General features: G+C 45.7%; 2 protein-coding genes across 2 annotated transcripts; both read left to right on the forward strand.

The window, feature by feature from the left end:
- The first annotated feature begins 2,021 nt into the window (after positions 1-2,021).
- LOC131282651 (uncharacterized) lies at positions 2,022-12,299 on the forward strand. The gene is made up of 8 exons (XM_058312173.1): positions 2,022-2,208; positions 2,295-3,819; positions 5,816-5,986; positions 6,799-7,102; positions 7,203-11,010; positions 11,080-11,675; positions 11,758-11,883; positions 11,972-12,299. Exons 1-8 carry the CDS (start codon positions 2,070-2,072, stop codon positions 12,074-12,076), a joined length of 6,774 nt encoding a protein of 2,257 aa, XP_058168156.1. The 5' UTR covers positions 2,022-2,069; the 3' UTR covers positions 12,077-12,299.
- Positions 12,300-15,991: 3,692 nt separating this feature from the next.
- LOC131282768 (FAS-associated factor 1) lies at positions 15,992-20,359 on the forward strand. Its single transcript, XM_058312309.1, has 11 exons — positions 15,992-16,257; positions 16,523-16,591; positions 16,658-16,964; positions 17,063-17,402; positions 17,477-17,923; positions 18,004-18,134; positions 18,233-18,381; positions 18,456-18,610; positions 18,693-18,829; positions 18,914-19,389; positions 19,470-20,359. The coding sequence occupies exons 1-11, from the start codon at positions 16,219-16,221 to the stop codon at positions 19,548-19,550; spliced, it is 2,331 nt and encodes a 776-aa protein (XP_058168292.1). The 5' UTR covers positions 15,992-16,218; the 3' UTR covers positions 19,551-20,359.
- The last annotated feature ends 2,164 nt before the right edge of the window (positions 20,360-22,523 follow it).

Below are 22,523 nucleotides of genomic sequence, written 5' to 3' on the forward strand. Positions count from 1 at the left end.
AGATTCGAATCCCTTTTGACGGATTCTAAAGATTTGATTCGATTGGGACTCGAATCAGATTTGATTTGTTTGGGACTCGATTTGATTCGATTCTGACTTGATCCTAAACTGTTTGAATCGACTCACAATGATTTGAGTCGAATTAGTCACATAACTAGTCGATCTAGAGACAATGTAATTGATTTAAATTTACTCAAATCGAACGCTGGGTAGAATGTCCAATGGACATAGATTGAGTTTTTTGCGCGATTTGCAAGTTAGGCTCTAGAAAAATTCCTAGAATCTATTTTTTACAAAGAAATACAGTAGAATGTCCATTATCCGAGTGCTTGGACCGACTGTTTCTTGGATTGGGATTCGGATTTGGGGATTTGGTTTACCCACCACTAGCATAAAGCTGCAGCGCGCCATGTTGGTGCCATTGCTTACACTGTTTTCAGGGCCAATTCGACGGTATCAAGCTGTTTTTTGTTGGTAGTAGGCAGTCAATTGCACGCGCACGGTTTTTGTTTGGCATCGTTAGTAAACACTTTGGGCTTGTTAAGTTTAACTTTGCCATTATCGGTAGCAACATTGACGCGACAACAACGCGACCTTTTCTCGTCGCACCAGTTGCTGACCTGTCTAGCTTTAACTACATTATATCAGCCATGTCTGAGGCGCTATTTCTGAAGAATGTTATCAGAACCTCAAACATGTTCGTTCCGCGATAAAGTACCCGCCTGGGAAGTGCGGAAAAACATCAAAAGGACTTGCTTCACTGTTTCAGTGACCCACGATGGATTCAATTTGAATGATAACGCTGTCTTAATTGTTTTTAAAACATAATAAATGCTACTCTTCTTGGAATAAACTCGGGTAAATCAGTTAGTCTGCATATTCCCTAAAAGGACTAAATTGTTCGTGTTGTTTGAAGACAATTAGAAGAATAATGTCAACTATATTGATATTCTTATGCAAATCATTCATTAAATTAAACACATCATATGAAAAATCGGCATTAGATGAGCATGTATGATATGACGGATTGGGACTCGGATTCGAAGATCCGGATCTCAGAAAGGATTTGAATCGAAAGATTCGAATCCCTGTAGGGATTCAGTTTCCCCATCACTAGAAAACTCAGATGAAGTTCCCAGTCAAACATGGCCGACATTGATGAGAAATTTCACTGGGCCGAGTTGGATTGAAACTTCAAATTATTATGGGATTCTCCATGACTATATAAAAATAAATGAAACTTGCAAACATACTGTGCAATGTGTACATTCTCTATTTAAATTCGACAGCTTACATTATTTGTAATGCATACACAGTACATCACGGTCAAAATTGTAGTTTTTAGTTTCAGTTGGGCATCTCAATCAAAATTAGCTTAAATCTCTGATTGCCCAGTATTTCATCGCATAAATATGAAGCTAGATATTAAGTAATTTTCCACATCAAGGTTTCATTCAGACAGTTTGTAGAAACAGGAATTGATAAATTTTGAAATGAATTTCATGTGATTGTTGTGCTATTTTCACTGGGAAGCAGCACGCCGTTTGCTTGAAAATTTTATTCTGCATGAAATTAAACTGTCAAAGTTCGTTAGTTCAGATCAGTCGTTGATGAACAGTTGAAAAAGAATAAAAGTTTGTGTTAGACGTACCCGGTAGCTCTGCATTTTTAGCACCATTGTTTTGCGTTTTAATCGCTTGTGTTATATTTATTAAAGGGTACGTTCGTGTAATCCTTTCAATATAACCAATCAATTCGATTGAATTCCAATCACAAAGGCGAATTTGTGTAAACTTCCTTTGATTGTGAGTAGCATGTTTTGTCTAATCGTGTGATGTTGATCAAGGAGTCGAGTTTTAGGAAATTTGTGCCAAAATTGCAAAAATCTTGTTGATAGTGCTGTAGTGCGGTGGAACTTGAATAAATAATTGGTACAACTAATAATTTACATCAACATTCTTTTTGTGTTCCGATTTTCAATAACTTTACCGTTACAGCAAATTTGTGCAACATATCAAAAAGTGTCCATGTAATCCGTGTGATAACCCGAAATAAGCATCATTGCCAAGATGTCGGATAATGTAAAAGTTTCGATCAAAGTACGGCCTTTGATAAAACGGGAGAAGGACAGCAAACTAACATCACAATGGCGCGTAAAGGGGAACACGATAGCACATATCGATGGCACTTACGATCGTTTTGTTTTCGGTAAGTACGGATTTACCTACGGAGGGTCAATGACACACGTACGTTGGGTAGCGAAAGTGTACATTTATATTGTTCAAATACTTTAGACCATATCTTCGATGAAACTGCGTCGTCAAAGGATCTCTTCAACACCGTCTGCCGGCCGGTTATACTTTCTGCGTTGAATGGCATCAACGGGACGATATTCGCCTACGGGCAGACGTCTTCCGGCAAAACGTACACCATGATTGGTGACGAGGAGGAACCCGGTGTGGTGCCGCTGACGGCGACGGAAATTTTCGAGGAGATCAAAAAGATCAAAGAGCGTCAGTTTCTGATACGCGTTGGATTTATCGAGATCTACAACGAGAAGATTCACGATCTGCTGAATACGTGCAACACCAACATGAAAATTGTGGAGAATCAATACGGCGACGTGACGGTGAATTCGAGTGAAAAAATCATTAGTAGCGCCGAACAGATCCTCATGTACATGGATAAGGGAAACAAGGCGCGAAAAATCGGCGAAACGAACATGAACGAACGCTCGAGCCGGTCGCACACGATCTTCCGTATTATGATCGAATCGCGTATGATTGAAGGCGAATCGGACAACGAGGCAGTCCAGATTGGAATAATCAATTTGGTCGATTTAGCTGGCAGCGAACGGGCTGACCAAACCGGTGCGACGGGTTCCCGGTTCAAGGAGGGCGTTTGCATCAATCGTAGCCTCCTGTCGCTCAGCTGCGTCATACAAAAGTTGAGCGAAAATCCTGACAAACAGTTTATCAACTATCGCGACTCGAAGCTAACCCGCATCCTGCAGGCTTCGCTCGGTGGCAATGCGGTAACATCGATGATCTGCAACATTACGCCCGCCGCAATCGAAGAGACGTACTACACGCTTTGCTTTGCGAATCGGGCGAAAAACATTCGGAACAAGCCGAAAGTGAACGAGATCCTCAGTGACGCTGCCTTGATGAAACGGTTGGAACGAGAGATCCAGCGCCTTCAAAACGAGCTGCGATCTGAGCAAAACAAAAATAGCCAGATCAACCTGGTTGAGCTGCAGAACGCGATCACGCTGCGTACGAATCAGCTTATAAACTCGAACCAGGCGATGGGTACGAACAACGATCACGCGCGGCGCCGTACCTGGTGCCCATCGACCTCCGAGATTCCTCGCTTAGCCAGACCGACCTCTTCAATCGCGTCCGTAGGTGGTACACTGATGGGACCACCACCCTCGAATCTGCTGGTGCCGAACGGGATGACGCCAAACATCGCGATCCGGACGATATCGGCGGATGGGTGTGAAACTCCGCAGGCGAACGGGTTCCAAGCCACACTAGCCCTGATGGGCGCAGATTACGATCAAATCCCTTACCGTAATCTGCTGGACAATCGGGACCTTTTGGCACGCCAGATGCGTTCAGTTTCGCCAGTTGGGAACGGGTTGTTGAATCCGTTCAGTGCCGACGAGTTTGTACCGGGCGAGCAGATCAGTTTCGGGCACTGTTCCCTGTCCCCGCTATCGTCTATGGCACGCGACTTGCACACACCGAAGAGCTTACGTCGAACAAGACGATCGTCGACCGGCGATTCGCCACCATTTTTCGACTACGAGAAACGGTAAGTGGTTAGGAGAAAGGGATTCAAATGGAGTTAGATTTATTTTCGAATAATCGATCAGAAACAGTATGTGTGCCCTTCTTGACGAACATCAACGACTAACCTCGACCTCTACCGTGGCGAAGCAATGGGAAGGAAGTTGCTTTATTACTTCCCTTTCTGCTTGCATCACCCGTGGTGAAATGGGTGTTCCGCCACCTATGACGGGCTATGGCGCGGGTCATTGTTTACACAGAGAGGCAAACCGTGCCGCACACGGCGGGATACGAAATCATTTATCCTCCTGCAGCCTGAAATAGATCCAGTAGTACCTCCCATGCCTTACCCACACCCAGTTTCGTCTTATCGCGCTTCGGGATGCGTACGACGGACGTGTGCGGTGTACCAAATTTGCCGGCCTGACACATATGGAGAATATTTACTCCTAAAAATACGCGCACTCGTCGTCTCGTCATTGGCTTGTGCCTGGTGGCTTGTATTTTTTAGTTCTGTTTATTTTTGTTATTCTTCCCCGATCTATTCCTTGGTATACGTTTTTGATGGAAGGTTTCACGTTTTTTGGAACGGGGAAGGGAATATATGTGCGGTAAATACGTTGGAAGCGATTAGAGTTAAAATTAGATGGCGACTGCACTAAGTGCATGGTTCATCGTTTAGAAAAGTATTTTTTTAACAGCATTGAAATTATGTCGAGCAAATTAAATTCAAACAATTGCATTCAAATTTTTTCTTTGAGACTCTATAAATTTAATTTAAAAAAATGCTACCGGCTTCAACGACACGCATGACGTGCATGCTGCTTCGGCATTCGCATGTGCAATTACAAGTGCATGTGCAACAAAACTTTCAAATAGGAGAGCAATTTAGCTCACGCGCTCGTGAGGTAGATGAGAGTGATAAACGCCTCTTCTCATTTCAGATTGTCTGCGTTGCTTTAGCAACAGCACTCTATAAACTTAAGTTTGTTTTTTCGAAGTGGAAGGAACAAATGCGTGAATCGTGCCGATACGAACCGCACACCAAACACTGCTCTTTTCTCACTCTCCAATCGACGCGGCTGGTGCGGCTGAAGTTTGTTTATTTTGAGAGGAAGTGTGTTCAGTGGGGCCGCTGCTACTGCTGCACAAGCACACTGATGCTTTCGTATGGTGCAACAATACCTAGAGACGGTCCGGTCAGTTGTTCGCGATCACGTCGAAAAGAGTGATCACTAGATCGGCAGGTCGCGACAGTTGATCGAAAGTACACGGAAACATTTGTTATGAAGCAGGCAAATGAGGTGAAAAATCACAGTGATTCTTTGGTACGTGAGCATTTCGTGTAAGAAATTGTGTTTTTCGAAAATTTGTGCCCGTGTAGAACGATCTGTTTCTGGAAGATGTTGAAAGCCCGAGCATTGACGATCTGTTTTCGTCGAGTGAATGGTATGCTGTTTTTGTTGGTGGTCATAAATGGCCTATTTACACGAAAATCGTCGTAAATGCAAGTAGAAGTATATCTTCTAGCCTACCTACGCAATAAAATGGCTAGCGATGCAAACTAGACTGTCGTTTGAGAAACACGTATAAAACTAAAACATCCAGCACAAACATAGGAGGAGGGGCAGCACAATGTGGAGGTGTATCGTTCGTTCGATCATTTTATTGTAAATATTGTCATTAGGCATGGAAAAACATTAATTAAAACACACAGCAGTATTTGAGAAATGCATAAAGGGTCCCCAAACTGGACGTTGAGAAGATTAATCGATAAATAAGCTATGATTTTATCTCGAAGACGTTTAGAGATTTTTGTTTTGTTTTTGTTTCCCTTGCCACGATACAGTAAAGTCCACCCGTGTTTTGTATACCAGTGAGAAACAGCAATTTTTTTCCTAGCGATCGATTTATCAACCATCCAAGGGATATTGTGAATTTAGTTTAAGGGGCCACAACTTCCCGTTTCTCAAACGATCGTTTATAACTTTCATCTCAAAACATACATCTACCTTCGTCAGATGCCGGGAACTGGAACAAGAGCTGATCGAGCTGCAGGAGTTTACAAAGCTAGAGAAGACCGTCGAGCTGGACTACCTGAAGCAGGAGCTATCGAAGCGTGACGATTCGCTAGCCGGTCTTAGAGAAGACATTGAAGAAAAAGAGCAACGAATAGAACAGCTGGAGGAAAGGTGAGTTTTGTTACGTTTAAGTTGTTTCTAGCATGTTTTGAATTGAAAAACAATTGCTCATTCCCCACCCAGTCGCGTCGTTCGTGTAACGGTCGTGAAATTCAAGAACCTTATATTATTGTTTGGCCTCACGTGCCCTCTTGCCGCGAGTGCACAGAGTGTAGAACAGCGTTTGGTAACACATTTACCACCACCCACCACGACGTATGGATTGGGCAGCGAATGAAAAATGCGAATGATTGATGTTTCATTACAACCTCTTGCGATAAACGGAATCACGATTCGTCGTTCGTTGATTGTGAGGCTGATAATGAACTGTGTAAATGGTTGGTGTGCGGCTACGAGGAGAGCAAGTTTGGCATAGCAAAAAACCCGAGCGTGTGATAATTGCGTCCACAAGGCAACGTTTTGAAGAGGAATGTTTGTTTGATAAACAAAAAAAAAATGCGAATTTGAGTAATGGGTGGTAGTGTGATATAGCATGATGAAATTTTTTAAAAAAGTAAAAAAATATTCCTCATGTGCTAAACAAAAATTATCCGTTTATAATAATTCCAAAATAGTTCCAAAAACTTTTGCCAACGACAATCAAATTCAATTTTGTAAACCAACTCATTTTGTTGATATCCAGTGCAGCATCAGATGACATGCAGTTGTGTTTTCAGCAAACCTGGGTAAAGATAGTCATTATTCTCGATACTTGAAGCGTAACGTGGAGCCTTTTTTGTTGCTCCCCAGTTCATGTTTATTTGATGCCCTCCTCCGTATTTAATACATTTCTCTCCGTGTATTATCTTGCCTCTCTGCTGCAGATGCACTCAGCTTGAAATAGAATTGAAAGATCAGCAGGCACGAGTCAGCAAGGCAGAAATCGATCTGCTGCAGGCTGCAAAAGAACGTCAGGCGGCCGTACGGCAGGCGGAACTGCACAGCAATCAGCTTACCGGTGTCGAGTTCGAGTACGAACGCTTCCGACAGCGCTCGGAGGCACGCGAGAAGGAGCTGATCGAATCGCTTCAGGAGGCACGCGGTTCGTCCGGCGGAACGGTTACGCCCAACAATGCCGACGGATTCCGGGTTGATCAGAAGCGGGAGGAAATGAAGCGTCTGGAGATGGTACGTAGCGAAGTGCGTGCGGTGGGGCGAACCCTTTATGCAGGGTGGAAGTCAATAGCGAAAATTAATCCGATTTCTTTGCTTGTTTGTTTTGTTTTAGCAAAATTATGAATTTTCACTGCAGCTTGAAGAATGTAACAAACAAATTGAGCAGCTGAAAGCTTCCTATCTCGAGCAGCACCGAAAGCTGGAGCAAGTTAAGCAAACGGTTCTGCAACACCACCACCATCCCGTTCAAAGTGTACTGGCCGGTGGTAAAGGGGATGAGGTCGCCACCCATTCGCTGGTACAGTCCCTACGCAAACTGCTACTGTCAGGGGAGGACATTGAAAATGTTGAAACTGTTTCGCCACAAACCCACAACGATCAATCGACGATCGATCACGATCCAAACGCGACCACCCTCGGGGACGCCCAAACCGTCCAGGAGTTGGTGAAAATTATTGAAACGCTCGAGCAAAACCTGCACACGAGCGAACAGGAAAAGAACACCAATGGGACCATGCTGGACGAGGTGAAACGACAGTTGGATGGTAAAATCGCAACGATCGCGCAGCTAGAGAAGCAACTGCAAGGTTGGAAGCAAAAGTTCGAGGCACAGACGAGCGAGTACGACGAAATGTCCACTCAACTGATGGATCAGATGCAGGAAAGTGAGGAGCTCCGGAAGGAGTTCGAGGCGCTCCAACTAAAGCATAGCACGGAACAGTCGGAGGCGGAAACGCATGAAGCGGATTTCTCGAAGCAAATAGCCGTACTGAAGGAAACGCTCGAAAGAGCGACTAACGAGAAAGAAGAACTGCACCGGACTGGTGAGGCACTGCGAGTAGAGATTGTCACGCTAAAGAAAGCATTAGAGGAGAAGGTTACACTGGTGGACACGTTGGAAAAGGAGAAACGCACACTCACCACCAATTGCGATGAGGTAATGAAGAGTCTCGGTGAAGCAAATTCACGAACGGAAAAAATGCGTATAGAAATCGATGAACTGAAAGTAAAGCTAGCAAATGGGGCGAATTTAAAGGATGGTTTGGAGAAAATGTTTGCCGAGCAAACGAAGGATCTCAGCTGCACGATCGAGAAGCAGCGTGCGGAAATGGAAGCTCTGGCAAAAGAAAAAACCCGCCTGGCGGATGAGATGGAGCTTTTGCAGAAAAATGCACAAGAAAATCTCCGCGATCAGATAGACCCGAAGATGATGGAAACCCTTATGTGCCAAAAGGAGAACCTGGAGCAGCAGGTGAATACATTGCGGGAGAAAATGGAAACTTGTCAGAAGGAACTGCACGCGGCCGAAACCGAACGAGACAGGCAAATTCAACTCTTTTCGCAGGAAAAGGAATCGTTTGAACAGGCAAATGGGGAGCTTCGGCGGGAGGACGCCCGGTTGGAGGAATTGATTACTCAGGCGAAGGAGGATCGCCAGCACGTCAGTGACCGGGAACGGTGTGCCCTGAAGGAGGAGTTGGACCTGGCTAGGCAAACGTACGACACACAGGAGCGACGTGTGAACGAGCTGCAGCAGGAGGTGGAAAGCTACCGTACTGAACTACAAACCATTCAGAAGGAGTACACGGCACTGATGGAAAAGGAAAAGGTCGATAAGGAGACGTATGACGAAGCTCACCGAAAGTACGAGGAAGAGATCGAACTGTCCAGGGAAACGATTGATCAGCTTAAGAAACAAATGGCCAGCATAAGCGAGCAGGAAGCCAATGGGCGGGAAACGATAGAAAAAGCGCAGCTTGCACAGAAAACCATGGAAGAACGTATAGTTGAGTTGGAACAGGAGGTTCAACGACATGTGAAGGGCCTTGAAGCGGCCCGAACGGAACACTCCGCTTTGGTTGAAGGTCACAACAAGGAAAAGGAAAACTTTGAGAACATCCGTCAAAAGCTGATGGAAGACATTGAGTCATCGAAGAAAACGATCGAAAGTCTTACGGAGGAAAAACAGGATTTGCTAGAGCGTCATTCGGGTGAACATCGGAAGGAGCATGAAACACGTGCCGAGCAGATGGAAGAGTTGCGGAAGGGTACTGCGTGTCTTGAACAAAGGCTCAAAGAGAAAGAAGAAGACATATGTAAATATGTTGTTGCATTGGAAACCGCCCAAAAGGAAAAGGATGAACTCATGGAGCAGCAAAAACTGAGCAGTAAAACGGCGCAGGATGCCCAGCAATTGGCAGTAGAACAAATAAGCCAGTTGAAGTCGACGCTGGTTCGTTTAGAGGAAGAAAAACGCTTCCTTGAAAACGAGCAGGCAGAACGTTTGGCCGGGCAACAAACGCTTGAACAACAGTTGGACGAGTTGAGGCATGGAAGGGACGCATTAGCGCTTCAGGTTGAGGAGCGAGAGCAGGAAATCCTTCGGTATATCACCGAACTGGAAACGCTGCGAGCGGAACAGATCCGCCTCGTGGAACAACAGAACGGCACGTGCAAGGAGCTTGAGGCTAGGAACGACTCCCTGGTGAAGGAACTCGACTCACTGCAGCAAACCGTCGATCAATTGCTGTCGGAAAACGAATCCCTTCTGAAGGAGCAGCTCGAGGGCGAGGAATCGCTCAAGCAGCGGCTAGCTTCGGAGCTTGAAGAGTTGGAAAAGTTGCGATCCTGTCGCGACGAATCCGAACGTCTTGTGGCGCAACTCGAGCGAGATCTAACGACGGTACGGGCCGAGCTGGAAATGGTTCGCCGTGAGCTGCTGGCCGAGAAACAACGTCACGATGATAGCGAGCAATCCAAAGACGCTCGTATTCGATCGATGACGGAAGAGATCGAGACTCAGAAGCGTGCCATCGTTGCACTCGAGGACGAGAAGCAGCGACTGCTGGAGGCCGAAGGTAGATTGACGAGGCAGCTTGAAGAAAACAACCGTCGAACGTTGGATCTTGAAGTAAAGCAGCAGGAAATGGAATCCTTCCGGGAGGAGCTCCGTAGAGAAAACAACGATCTGACGGTGGCGGTGCAGGAACTGTCCGGAAAGTTGGTCAACCTGGAGGAGCAGATGGATGGGAATGAGGCTGCGCAGCGCAAAACGATTGACACTTTGGTGCGGGAAAAACAAGCCCATGAAGATGCGGCACACAAACACGAGCAGGAAGCGAAAACCTTGCGCCGACAGCTGGATGAAGCGTCGGCGAAATTCTACGACTATCAGCAACGTCACGAAACCGCCCAAAAGGAGCTGCAGGACGTTCGGGTAGCGTTGGAGGAAAGCACTACCGTGCGGGGTCGGCTGGAGGCGGACATTACTGAATCGTCCAGTGTGCGAGATGTGCTGGAGCGTGAGCTGCGCGAGCTGAAGACCGCACTCGAAAGCCTGGACAGCAAGCTGGAGAACGAACGGTACGAGCAGGAACGCCAAACATCGGCCAACCTTCGGCGCGAGCTGGACGAAAAGCAGAAGGAGCTGGAAAGCTTCATGGCAACCGGGCGCCCTTCGCTTGGCGATGGCCGTGTGGTTCAAGCGTTGCGCCGTGAAAACGAAGATCTGCTCAAGCAACTGAACGAAGCGCGTCAAATCGATGGCCTCAAGGGGAAGCAGCTGCAGGAACGGATCGACGAGCTGCAACGACTCGAAACGGAGATTACTCGAATGCGCGACGAGATGGCCACGATGCGGCACGAGTCCAGCTTCAACGAGAAGGAAGAGCAAATCACGCAACTCCGCCGAAAGGTGACCGAGGTGGAGAAGGTGCGCGAAGAGACGGTCCACCAGAAGCGGTCTCTCGAGCGGGCATACGACCAGCTGCGGTTCAAACATCAGACGCTTGCGAAAGAGGTGGACGAGCTGCGTCGTACGACGGACAAGGAGCGCAAATCCCGCCGCCAGAGCACGCACGACGATCGGCGCGGGTTGATCTTTAACAGCAAGGAAGTGGCTACGATGACCGATCCCACCTGTACGTTGACAATATTGGCTAAAGGGAGGTTTTTTTAAATTGCTTATTTTTTTCTCTCCCATTTTCCAGCGACAAATTGTGGCTGTCTCGAAATGGACGCACAGATCAAGGAACTTCGTAACAAGCTGACGTTGAAGGACTGTCAGCTCAACACGCAGAAGCTCATCTCGTCGGCGAACCCGCTGAAAAATGAAATCACCGAGATGCGCCGCAAAATGGATGAGCACAACCGCGAAAAGGTACAGGTCGAGCAGGAGCTGCGAGAAGTGCTGGCCGAGCTCGATCGAGAGCGCAAGGATCGCAAACGGCACTGCACGCAGTGCATGCGCCACAGTCGGCAGCAGAATGCACGCTGCGACAAGGCAGTACAGGCGTACCATCCGGAGGAGAAAGCTACTACGGCGGCCGTTTCAGTGTCGATCGTGTCAACCACACGCTCCCCCGCTGCCTCGACCGGGACACCCGCTCGGAATGGAGCAACAATGGAGACGGTTGCCGCCCTGCAGAGCCGCTGCGACGAGCAGCAGAATGAGTACGACAAGTTGATGGAAAAATATCAAAAGATGAAACAGCTCTGCAGGTTGCGAAACGAGAGGATTGTGAGCCTTGGCCAGAGTATAGCGGAAAAGGAGAACGAAAGCACGAACGTGAACCGAAACATGGAGGTACGGGATGGTACGGAGCAGATTGATGGTTGAACACTAAGACCTAATGGTGGTTAAACTCGGTAATCTTATTTTATTGCAGGATGAATGTCTAAAATTGAAGCAACAGCTGAAGGAAACTGAAACCCGCTGTGCCCAGATTCATCGACAGACGGTAGGAAAAGCATCGACGATCAAGTGTGAAATCGGAGTGCAAACGGAGGCTGATGTAAGTTGAACAAACAATTAATCAAAATGTGTCCTTTTAGTGAATCTTGATTAACAATGAAGTCGTTCATTTTCCATTCTCTTTCAAGTCCGAAACGGAAATATATCGGGCGAAATACGAGCGTTACCGAGCCCTCTGCCACAAGCTGATTGAAGAAGGTAAAAGTAAACGATCGGCGGCAGTGGTGCAGTGATATATTCGTGCAGGAAAAGTGCAGGCAAGTGTGCACTACTCTCTGCAAGAGGAGAAGACCGTTTGTGTTACCTTTCCATTTTCCAATCCAAGCCGATTGAGATTTGTTTAAAACGCGCCCTCCCGTACTGCGTTGGTTGGTTTTTTTTCTAGTCGTGTTTGTCTCGGATGGCTAATGATGCTTTTCCGCCCTCCAATCGCCCGATGAGTCGATCTTACCCCGTCCGTGTGGCCTTCTTAGAACCACCACCTTTTGTCGCTATCGTTCATATGGTTGGTTTTTCTTTATTTGTAGAGATATTTGTGTTCGCTTTGTGCTTAATTAAATCTACTAGCATGTAAAATAAGTAGGAATGTTTGATCGCAAACCCATATCATCCTTATGAAGCTGTTAAGCAGTTCATTTAGGCTTAGTAACTGAAAATATTTATCGAGATTAATATTGTGTTAGTAAAATTGTATAGAGATAAAGCGATGCCAACAAATGCAGTTAGAATGCCGGCGGAGAAATGGTAAAGAAATCGATGTACGATCATTTTCTTTTGTGTAAAAGACATTAGAGCGGCATATTTTGTTATGGAAATTATTAGTGCGTAAAGTTATACCTGTAAGTGTACTTGTCGCTGCACTTTGGATGCAATAAAGCTCTATCAAAATATTCATAGAATTGTCGTTGTAACACTTTTATTGTTTTAAGTTTTGAGTATCAGTACATACATGAGATATTACTGTCCAAAGTGGATGGTTTAGTCCCAAAATCGCATCCCAATATGTAGAAGAATCTCGACTGTACCACGTCGTTACTCCATGTTTTTCCAGTTGGTCGGTATCGCGTTCGTCATTTGTTTGCAAATCTGTCGTATGACGACATTTATGAATCGTAAGGCGGAGCGTGCCGAAGGCCAATACGCTACACCCTACTCGTTTGTTGTGTAAAATTTGGTTTTATCGTTCAAAATAGGTCGTTAAGCTAGCATACGAATGGTCTAACGCCCAATATGGCGTCAATGTTAAGCACAGGGTTCGAGGGTTTTGTAGTTCAAGGAAAGAAGATTCCCTTGTGTCTCATGAACAACGTTCGTTCTTGCCTCAGAATGTGAATCCTTCAAATGTTGATGGAATTTGTTTGTGAACAGTTTCATCATCAACATCTCTCGTTTTTCGTATTCGTGAACGGATGTGTGTTTGCACAGACGTGCGACAAAAAGGTGGCTCCGGCGATCGATCAGAACGCTGCGTAGCGTTTTCGTGGCTATTTAGATCATTGCGTGGGCTACACGAAAGTTAGTGTAAATCGAATCGCAGACGTGTCGTGCTGATTTAGCTAGTCGCCGAATACTAATACCCAGTTCCGACACCATGAAGCTACTCGCCATCGTCGTGATTGCTCTTAGCCTGCTTTCAGTGGCATTTGCGCAGACTGCCCGTACCACGTGCACGCCACAAACGCGAAAAGTACGCACGACGACGACAACGGTGGCTCCGTAATCGGCAGGAGGTGATCCTTTTCCGAGAATAGGACAAAGTTATAAACATAAGGCAGAATGGTTCCACAGAAAATGCAAATAAAATGAAACAATGAAAACGGGGATCTAATTATGCGTACGTTCAGACCTATTTAATTGCTTTTTTTATGGATGACATTATTAAACATGTTTTTTTTTATCAATTTTATTAGTTCTTTTCTGCGTAGTCAAATATCAACCTCAGCAGGTTAACTTGTATAGATGTATTACGAGCTTCTGAACTTCTTTGGAGTCTTTAAACAAAACGTACAATCCATCAATCGATTTAATTTTTTTAAGCAATGGATAAAAGCTAAAGCTGGTCTCCCATTAAGCAAAACTTTTCATCTAACCATGTAAAATAAAACACCTTCGGGATTTGTTACAACGAATAACATTTGATCTAACAAAACCCAACAGCTGGGGTTATCTAATACCTGCTAGTGCATTTCGCTCGTTTGAAGATGCTACTTTTTGTTTTGCATTGTAAATTTATATCGACATCGGTATATTTAATGGATGTATTTTTTTTGCGATTTGTTAATGCGCTTGATGTAACTGGTCGTTTTAAATTACACTTCTTCTCGTATAAAAAAATGTAGTACTGTACGTCATGACTGTCATAAACATTCTGTCAAAAACGTTGACACCCCTCGAAAGGTTTACCAAGGTTTTCTACAGGAAAGTTGAGAAACCTGGTCAAGGGTTTTAAACGAAACGATTCTTGAATTAATTCTTGCTTCGAGACAGTCAGAAAAATGTCTGCTGTCAAGTGAGAGTAGACTGTTTTCTGGATTGCGAGAATTATCGTCGTTTGCTCTGGCCTTTTCCATTTCTTCCAAGTTCAATGAAGTTGTAGTTCGGCAGGCAAAGCATAGGTACCGTTAGTTGAAGCTGAAAAGGGTAGGCTTTTTCGTTTCTTTACTTTTTCGCTGGCGAAGTGTGAATCGATGCGTTTGCAGTGAAGGAAGTGCGCGGAGAACAAAGTGATTCCCCAAATCATCCTAGTAATCCAACCAATCCTAGTAATCGTCGACGTCGTCGGAGGTGCTGTCGGTGTTGGTGTTCGGCAGGTATACTACTGAACTGGCTGCTCAATCATGTGCTACTGCTAGTGGTACCTATCTGTACCTCTTTGTGTGCATACAAATTAGTTGTGAAACGGTAGCATCGCAATAGACCCATTCAGTGCGACGTACAGCAGCAGCTGACAAGCATTGTGCGCCCGTTGTCTTCTTGAAGCTCTATCGATTCTCTTCGTGTTTTGTTGCTCCATCGATCTTCTTCGCGTGCTCGCATGGACTTCACAAATAGCTGTCATTCACCTTTTTCTCGCGCTGGGGAAACACATCGGCTCGAGGAGTTTAGTGTGCCGTGGGGAGAAATATTTTTCGGGTCCAAAGTTGTCGTGAGGAACACAGGCAAGTTTAGCAACAAACGTTTCAGTACGATTTCCTTGATTGGTGGTAGAAATAAAAAAGGGGGCTAATGTTGTAATTCAACTTTACCAAAGCAACATAGTAGACTGCCGCAAAGCAACAAAGAAAAAAAAAATGCGAAAACGAGTGCGAAACAGATGGAGTAAATGAGATAGCATTGCTTATGGACGTAATATGCCCACCATGAGGGACGTTAAACGTGAAAACTACAAGTTCACAGGCAAATCAGCATAAACCCAAGCAACATTTAAAGCGTGGACTGGCCATCCGTGGTGCGTACAACGAGGCGCGTACGAGGTAGCGGAAGAGAACCAATGCGGAACGAAACGCAGTGTCATGACAATCGCGTGAAATCTTTTAAAAATCTCCCCCTGCTGGTATCGGGTGAAGGGTTCGACCGTCTGTGCCATGAGACCCATTAGAGGTGTGTTAGATAAACAACGCGGGTGGTGTATTTTTCCATTGTAAATGCTCGGTCTGAACTGACCCCGTCAAAGGCATCCTTTCCGCGACCAGCAGTCGATATTTTCATGTCTCTCTTGGAATTGGTTGTATTTACTCCCGTGCTCTTCTACGTTGTCTCACTTTTTCACAACCTCCGTCAATCTATTCCGCTTTCTAATGGTCTTGAGACTCGCGCCTAGACTAATTGTCTGGTTCTATCGTCTTGTGACAGTCAATGTGTGTCTTCTGTGTACAAAAACAGTACGGCATGATCACAGCCTCCTCAAGTGAGGATGGTTTCTGGTGCCGAAGTCAAAGTCATTGTCAGAAGAGCATGTGCCCCCCATGCAACGGTAGTGAGTTGTACTCTCGAGCAATCTACATTCATTGGGAAATCCTTTATCCTGAACGTAAAACCAATAGCGACAAAGATTGGCGTACATTGAATCTACCGAAATCCATTGAAAAACGATTAGATTATAACATTTTCCATCTTTGTGTTTTTTTATTACATCGTTGATTAGAATCGTAGTAGGTGTACATACGAAGCGGAAAACTGATGTGATCTCAACACCCGGCATTTATTGGAAAGGAGGTGTTGGAAAAAACGGAACACTGAAAGATACGAACATAGCAGCATTCGAAACAGCACGCTATCACAGTAGCGGAAGTCTTCTTTCTTTCTTGGACACATCGCAGTCTCCCGAGTCCCTCGTCGTGGCCCGCAGCGTTACCGAGTAGTCTACGTACACAAGATGTCCGAGAGCAGGGACGAAATACTTGCCGACTTTCAGGTAAATGTTCTGAGCTTTTTGGGGGCAGGAAAAAAGGAGAAACTTTTGGCTCGGGAACCCGAGAGTACGGTTTTGTTCTGCGGCAAAACTGCTGCTGTCATCCCTCTTTGTGTCGGTTTGTCGATTTCGTAAACTGTGTCACTTCCTTAAGACGACGTAGGGTGACGCAGCTGTTTTTATTTTTAAAAAGTAAACCCTCTGACTAACCTTCCTTTCCTTCAACTTAAGACCGGTAACTGAATTTCTCTCGTTTGTCTTCTTACAGAACATAACGGCCATAGAAGATGTAGCCGAAGCGATTCAACATCTAGAAGAGTGCAATTGGAATTTGGAGGTAGATAAAACAATGAGATTTTTGTAACGTTGCATTTCAATTAACAAATTGCCATTTTTTTCGCAGTCTGCCATACAGCGCGTCCTACCACAGGATGTAGAAGGATTGCCAGAGCCGGTTTTGTCGTTTGCGGACCAGCACGGGTTTGCATCGCGAGCCAGTGGCACTAGTGGCGCTTCTGCTGGCGGCTCCAGTGCCTCTGGGATGTTGAACAACGTCCTGGACCACTTTGGCGGTGGCTCGACCGGTGGGGAGGAGTTGATGACAAACCCTTCGTCGCCGGTTAAATCATACGTGGCAGCTCCCGGCAACAATGCTGACACGGGCATGAAGGATGTTAGTGGCGGATGGTATAACATTGGAGATGATGCTGGTAAGAGAAGTGAAAAATCAAATCAACAAAGCAACCCTTTTTCATCCAAGTAGTGACTTTCTCTAATATGAAGATTATCTTTGTTTTTTTTTTGTAAGGTCCATCTACATCAAGGTCCACCAGCAGTAACGATTTTCGAGCCGCTCTCAATCATCTAGACACGAAGCCGTATGATCTGCTGTTCAACGTGCACTTCAAGAATGTACTGCATCAAATAAGCATCTCGAACCATGCAACGATCGGTGATCTGAAAGCAAAGATTTGCAACAAGACGAAAGTCCCAGTTTGCCGACAAGCACTGAAAGGTTGGGAGCCAGGCAAGCAAAAGGAAACGGCTAACCTGTCCACACCACTGAAAGCCCTCAGCATCGACGGTAGCAAGGAGTTTCATCTGGTGCTGACCGATCTTACCGACGAGGGATGTGTAGACGACGCAGGGTAAGTTTAAGCGGTACGTTTGAAAATGGGTTCCATCATAATCGATTGTTTTCTACTTATCTGCCCAACACCAGCATGGACGTTTTACCGCACCTTAATCAGCAATCCTACACGCTGCATATTCACATCGAGCCGCAAAACCAGATGCTGAAGCTCAATTTTCCCGCCCAGCAGGACATCCTCCACATCAAGAATTCGATTCACGACATCACCAGTATACCGGTGCGCCACCAGGTGTGGTACGGGTGGCCGAGCAACGTGACAAACCAAACTACGCTCGCTGAGTCCGGCATCGGTATCGATCACAATTTGCTCCTAAAGTGGGACCAGAGCGCGGTCAAAGTGACCAACATTAACAACAACAGCAGCAGCAACAGCAACAACAACAGCGGCAACCTTTGCAATACCCACAGTCACCTGCTGAATGCGCTCAGTAGTAGTGCCGGCACGAGTACGAACAACAGCCACAGCAGCAGCAGCAGTAGCAGCAGGGGCGCTGGGGCCAATTTATTCAACGTTGGGTAAGAGCGGAGTTTGTATGTGGTATGCGGTACTCATTTCCACTGATTTCCCATTTCCGGTGTTGCTATATTCATTCTAGCAACGACAACCTACCGATCATTCCAATCGACTCGGAAAGTAGCGGGGAAGAGTTCGAGGATGCGTCGGATTTCAACAACGACGACGACATCTTCACCGAGACGCCGATCATTAACCAGCAAAAGCGTTTAAGTAGGTTACATCGGGACCAGCACCCCCTGATTTTTTTCTGGGCCTTCTCTCCGTGAAAAGCTTCTCACGACACTTTTTATTTTTGTATTGTACCTCAGTACCCGATAACACAGATGACGAGGCGATCGGAAGTATACAGTTTGTGGAAAATTTCATCGAACGGTATGGGCCGCTGCATCCGATGTTTTTCCAGGGTAACCTGGAGGACGCCTTAAAGGAGGCCTGCCATCGACCGTCGGCACGTGATGTGAGTTTTATCTGTTTTGTTTGGTAGTCCGTCACTGGGAATCACTTGTTTGATTGTGTACCTTTTTATTGCAGCGTAAACTATTGGCAATTTATCTGCACCATGACGGTAGCGTGCTAACGAACGTGTTCTGTGGTCAGCTGTTGGCCTGCGAAAGCATTATACAGATCCTGCTGGAGCATTTCGTTCTTTACGGGTGGGATTTGACGTTCGAGAGCAATAAGAATATGTAAGTCCCATCCCGGTGTGCACGTGGTGTAATTTAATGAATTATTGTGGAACCGATGTGATTTTTTTCCCGATCCCCATAGGTTTTTGTCGTCTATATCGGCCTGCGTGGGAATGACAGCGTCGATAACAGTGCGCAACATCGCGACGGACCGTTTGCCGGCAATACTTGTGATATCGAAAAACCGCAGCCAATGTGAAGTGTTCCAGGTGATTTATGGTAAGTGCTGGGTGGGGAGCTCATGTAAACGACGAGAAACGAGAGAATTTAACACACAAAAAATTAAATAATGTCTCCGTGCAGGTAATGTCGGTGTGGATGATCTGCTGTCGAAGCTCATGGAGGCGTCGGATATGTATTGCGAGCAGCTAAAGATTGAGCTACGCGAGGAAAACGAGCGGATGGCAAGGGAGCAGGTTAAGCTCGAGCAGGATGCCGCTTACCGTGAAAGTCTGGAGGCGGACCGGGCAAAGCAGGAAGCCAAGCGCCAGAAGGAGATGATGGTGCAGTCCGAGCGACGCCGGCTCGAATCGGAGCGAGCAGAAAATGAAGCAAAAAGGGAGCTGATACGGGCACAGGCGCGTAGCACCGTACCGGATGAGCCGCAGCAGGATGGCGGCGAAAGCATCACCAAGATACGGGTGCGAACACCGTCCGGTGAGATGCTCGAGCGCAAGTTCTACATCGAAACGCCTCTGCAGCTGCTATTAAATTATATCACGGCCGAGGGATACCTCACTAACGAATTTAAGGTGATCTCAAGCTGGCCTAGAAGAGACGTAAGTAGCAGAACGCCAACCCTAACCCTGATCTCGATCTCGAACTAACAAATGGTCATTTATATAATTTGCTCTTTCAGTTAACAACGTTAGACATGGATAGCACGCTTAAAGAACTGAAACTGTTCCCACAGGAAACACTGATCCTCGAGGAACGATGATTGAACCCCTCATCAGTTCAACCAAGATGCCGTCGTACTGCTGGGTGGGAAGTGGGAAAGTGCATGAGTTGAAAAGAAGTCTTTTCCGATTCATTGATCTGTTCTTTTTTTTGCTGTTCACAATTAGTTCCTTCGATGCTATTTTGTTGGTTCTTATCTACATCTGTTCCCGCATTTGATTTTTTTTTGCGAAAATAGTCTTTAACAAACAAATCTCACTATTTTCTTCCTTCTGCCCGAATGATCGACGGTGGATCGAACTGTGTTTTGAGTAAGACCGAACGGAACGACGGTGTAGATCATTGTACGGTAGATCGGATATGCTAATCATGTGGTTTATGTTTGTGCTATGATAAGGTTAAATTCGATAGATTCCGCTCGTTCCTATGTACCACCAACCACAATCACCCTCAAAGAGCACAGATAATGTCCAGAAGGATATCGCCACTACGGATAGGAGTTTCGAACGGTAATAAACAGTTGCACTACGAAGGTAATTCTAGCAGTAAACGTGGGTGCCAGCGGGGCCGCCAAGATAGAACTCGAACAAAACCAATAGAATCAGATGCCCCGTATAAACATAATACTTGGTAAAGATATAGGATTGTAGATCATTTTAAGCGATAGATTATTACTTCTCTTCTACTATTCTCCCCCTTTTTATACGCTTCTCGGGGGCAATCGAAGATTTTTGCACCGTGATGCTTTGATTTCCTTTGATTTTCGTGTGGTATTTCCGTTCCTTACTTGAAGGCGTAGCTGTATAAGCGTGTGTGAATGTTATCGTTCAATCTTGCTCCCCCTCCCCCCCCCCCCCCTCGTCCCTCCTCCTACTAATCCCACGCCTGAACACCCGACTGTCGGTTGGGAGGTGGTGTCGTCATGTTTATCAATAAATTCGCATAACTCATTTCATTTGTACTAAACAGGAGAGTTAGCGCGCAGCAACGCCGCGACAAGGGTGGTATAACGTAGTAATATAGTGAGTAAATGTATGGTTTGGGATTTTGTTACATTCTCGCCGCCAAACATGAGGCACCATCCCATCCAAGCAATTTAAGCAGTTAGTAAGTGGAAGGTATACTGACTGCTGTACGATTGTCCTGCGGAATTTTAAAGTGAAAACAAACATGAATCCAAAGGCACATGAAACAAAGAATGGTTAACATCTGCCGAAAAAATCACACGGGCTTTTTAATGCAATCTTTTGATGACATTCCTATGCTACTAAAATACGATGGTTTCAGATTTTAAACGACGTGAGACTTGATCCAAGATCGACGATTCTCCTTCTCTTTCCAGCTGCTCTCTCGCTGCTCTCATTGACCAGAGTGGCATACACCAAACATATGTTTACGTTGTTGTTTTTGTTTTCTTCGTCGGCATTAAAAGATTGCTGGGTTTGTTGAAATATTCGCTAATTGCAATGTGAAGCGATTATCCATGACATGCCTAGTTCTGCAATTTGTATCGTACATTTCTCATTCCAACAAGCGCGGCTGTGCACCACATATTTTTCAACATAAACATTTAACGGTTCTTTGTTCCCGCAGTCGCGTCGAGTACCGTAAAGACCCATTCTCTCATCGCCAAACAGGTTCACGGTTTTCTCATCGAATGCGGCTCTACCATGAACAGTCGAGATTAGCTGGTCGTCTCAAAGGCGATTGCCGCAGGGTGACCTAAATGTCAAAGACTATTTCGGACCAAGATGCTGTGAGCACAGGTATCAATTTATTCGTTTAAAAAATGGTGCTGTTGCGAAACTCCTTTGGTTTGAATTTATTCATTTAACATCGACAAATTCAGCCATTACACTGACAACATCTTGAGACGATTTGTCAAAATGCATGGTGTATAATGCCACCAGGACACTTGACTGTCTTTGGGCCACAAATCAAACTGAGAGTGAGAGAGAGGATGAGAGATCAGGTGGATTGGCGAGCAGAGTTCTCTCTCCAAAATTGCATGCCCGCTCCGCTCTCCCTTTAACTCGCTGGATCAGTAGGCGCTGGAGATTGCGTTGCTGGTCACTAGTTCGCTGAACGCGCGAGTCGACGGTACACGGTCTTTTCTTTTTTCTCGGTGGTGGGTCGCCAAAAACGGCATCAGCGGCGCAGACGACCAGACGACGGGTTAAACGAAACGACGGCGGTCGATATACCGGAAGGCGGATCGCGGTAGTCAAAAAACAAAACCAAAATAACCGGGCAGGCCATCGTGTTCCAAGTGGAATCCGGGAGAGAGGAAAACAAACGAAAGAAGGAAAAAAGTTCACAACAGCAAGTGACAGTGACTACAACGCCGACGGCGACGCAGTGACGGTGGTGCAAGAGGAAAAGTAAACATTAGGGAAAATCGGGCAGCTTTTCTATCGCGAATCTCACTCCTCCGAGGCAGTTCCAGAAGTTCCAAAGTAGCTAGAAAGGATTTGCAGTAGAGTTTCTTGGAGAAAGCAAGGCGCTGCTTTTTAGCTTTACGAGTGTGTTGTTGTTGTTGCTCCAGTCAAGTGCATTTGAAACGCGAGAAAGCGTGCGTCGTAGTTTGGTCCAGTGTTCGATCAGGTGCAGTAGCAAAGCAGGCGAAACATTCCCAGAGAAAACGCATATAAAAGAAAGGGGAAATCATCTTGGCGTGCATTGGAATCGCAGTGAATCGCCCTTTTCGAGGTTCGATCTTGTGTTTTGGTGAAGGCGGTGGAGTTGCAACAAGAAAAGGCTCCAAGGAGGTGGACTACGATTCGCTCCAGGTGATTGTTCCTGTAAGTGACATTCCCTACGAACGGGTTTGCATTCTATTTGTGCATCGGGTTATTCTGTCGATGGGGACGTTTTGTTTCTATATTGCAATTCACATTGCTTGCAGGAAAAATGAACATTGTCTGCCAATTATTGCATATAATCTTCCAAGTGTCGTTTCTCTTGTTTTACTCCTAACAATCTATTCGTATCCTCGTTGGATGATTGTGCTTCA

This window comes from Anopheles ziemanni, chromosome 2 (genome assembly GCF_943734765.1).
Source record: "Anopheles ziemanni chromosome 2, idAnoZiCoDA_A2_x.2, whole genome shotgun sequence".
Lineage (NCBI taxonomy): Eukaryota > Metazoa > Arthropoda > Insecta > Diptera > Culicidae > Anopheles > Anopheles ziemanni.

Coding starts and splice junctions, on each gene's coding strand:
- LOC131282651 (XM_058312173.1), top strand. CDS start 2,070: ATGTCGGATAATGTAAAAGTTTCGATCAAAGTACGGCCTTTGATAAAA. Junction 2,209..2,294: donor TTACGATCGTTTTGTTTTCG/GTAAGTACGGAT, acceptor CAAATACTTTAG/ACCATATCTTCGATGAAACT. Junction 7,103..7,202: donor AAATGAAGCGTCTGGAGATG/GTACGTAGCGAA, acceptor GTTTTGTTTTAG/CAAAATTATGAATTTTCACT.
- LOC131282768 (XM_058312309.1), top strand. CDS start 16,219: ATGTCCGAGAGCAGGGACGAAATACTTGCCGACTTTCAG. Junction 16,592..16,657: donor AGTGCAATTGGAATTTGGAG/GTAGATAAAACA, acceptor TTTTTTTCGCAG/TCTGCCATACAGCGCGTCCT. Junction 18,382..18,455: donor ATCGACCGTCGGCACGTGAT/GTGAGTTTTATC, acceptor TTTTTATTGCAG/CGTAAACTATTGGCAATTTA.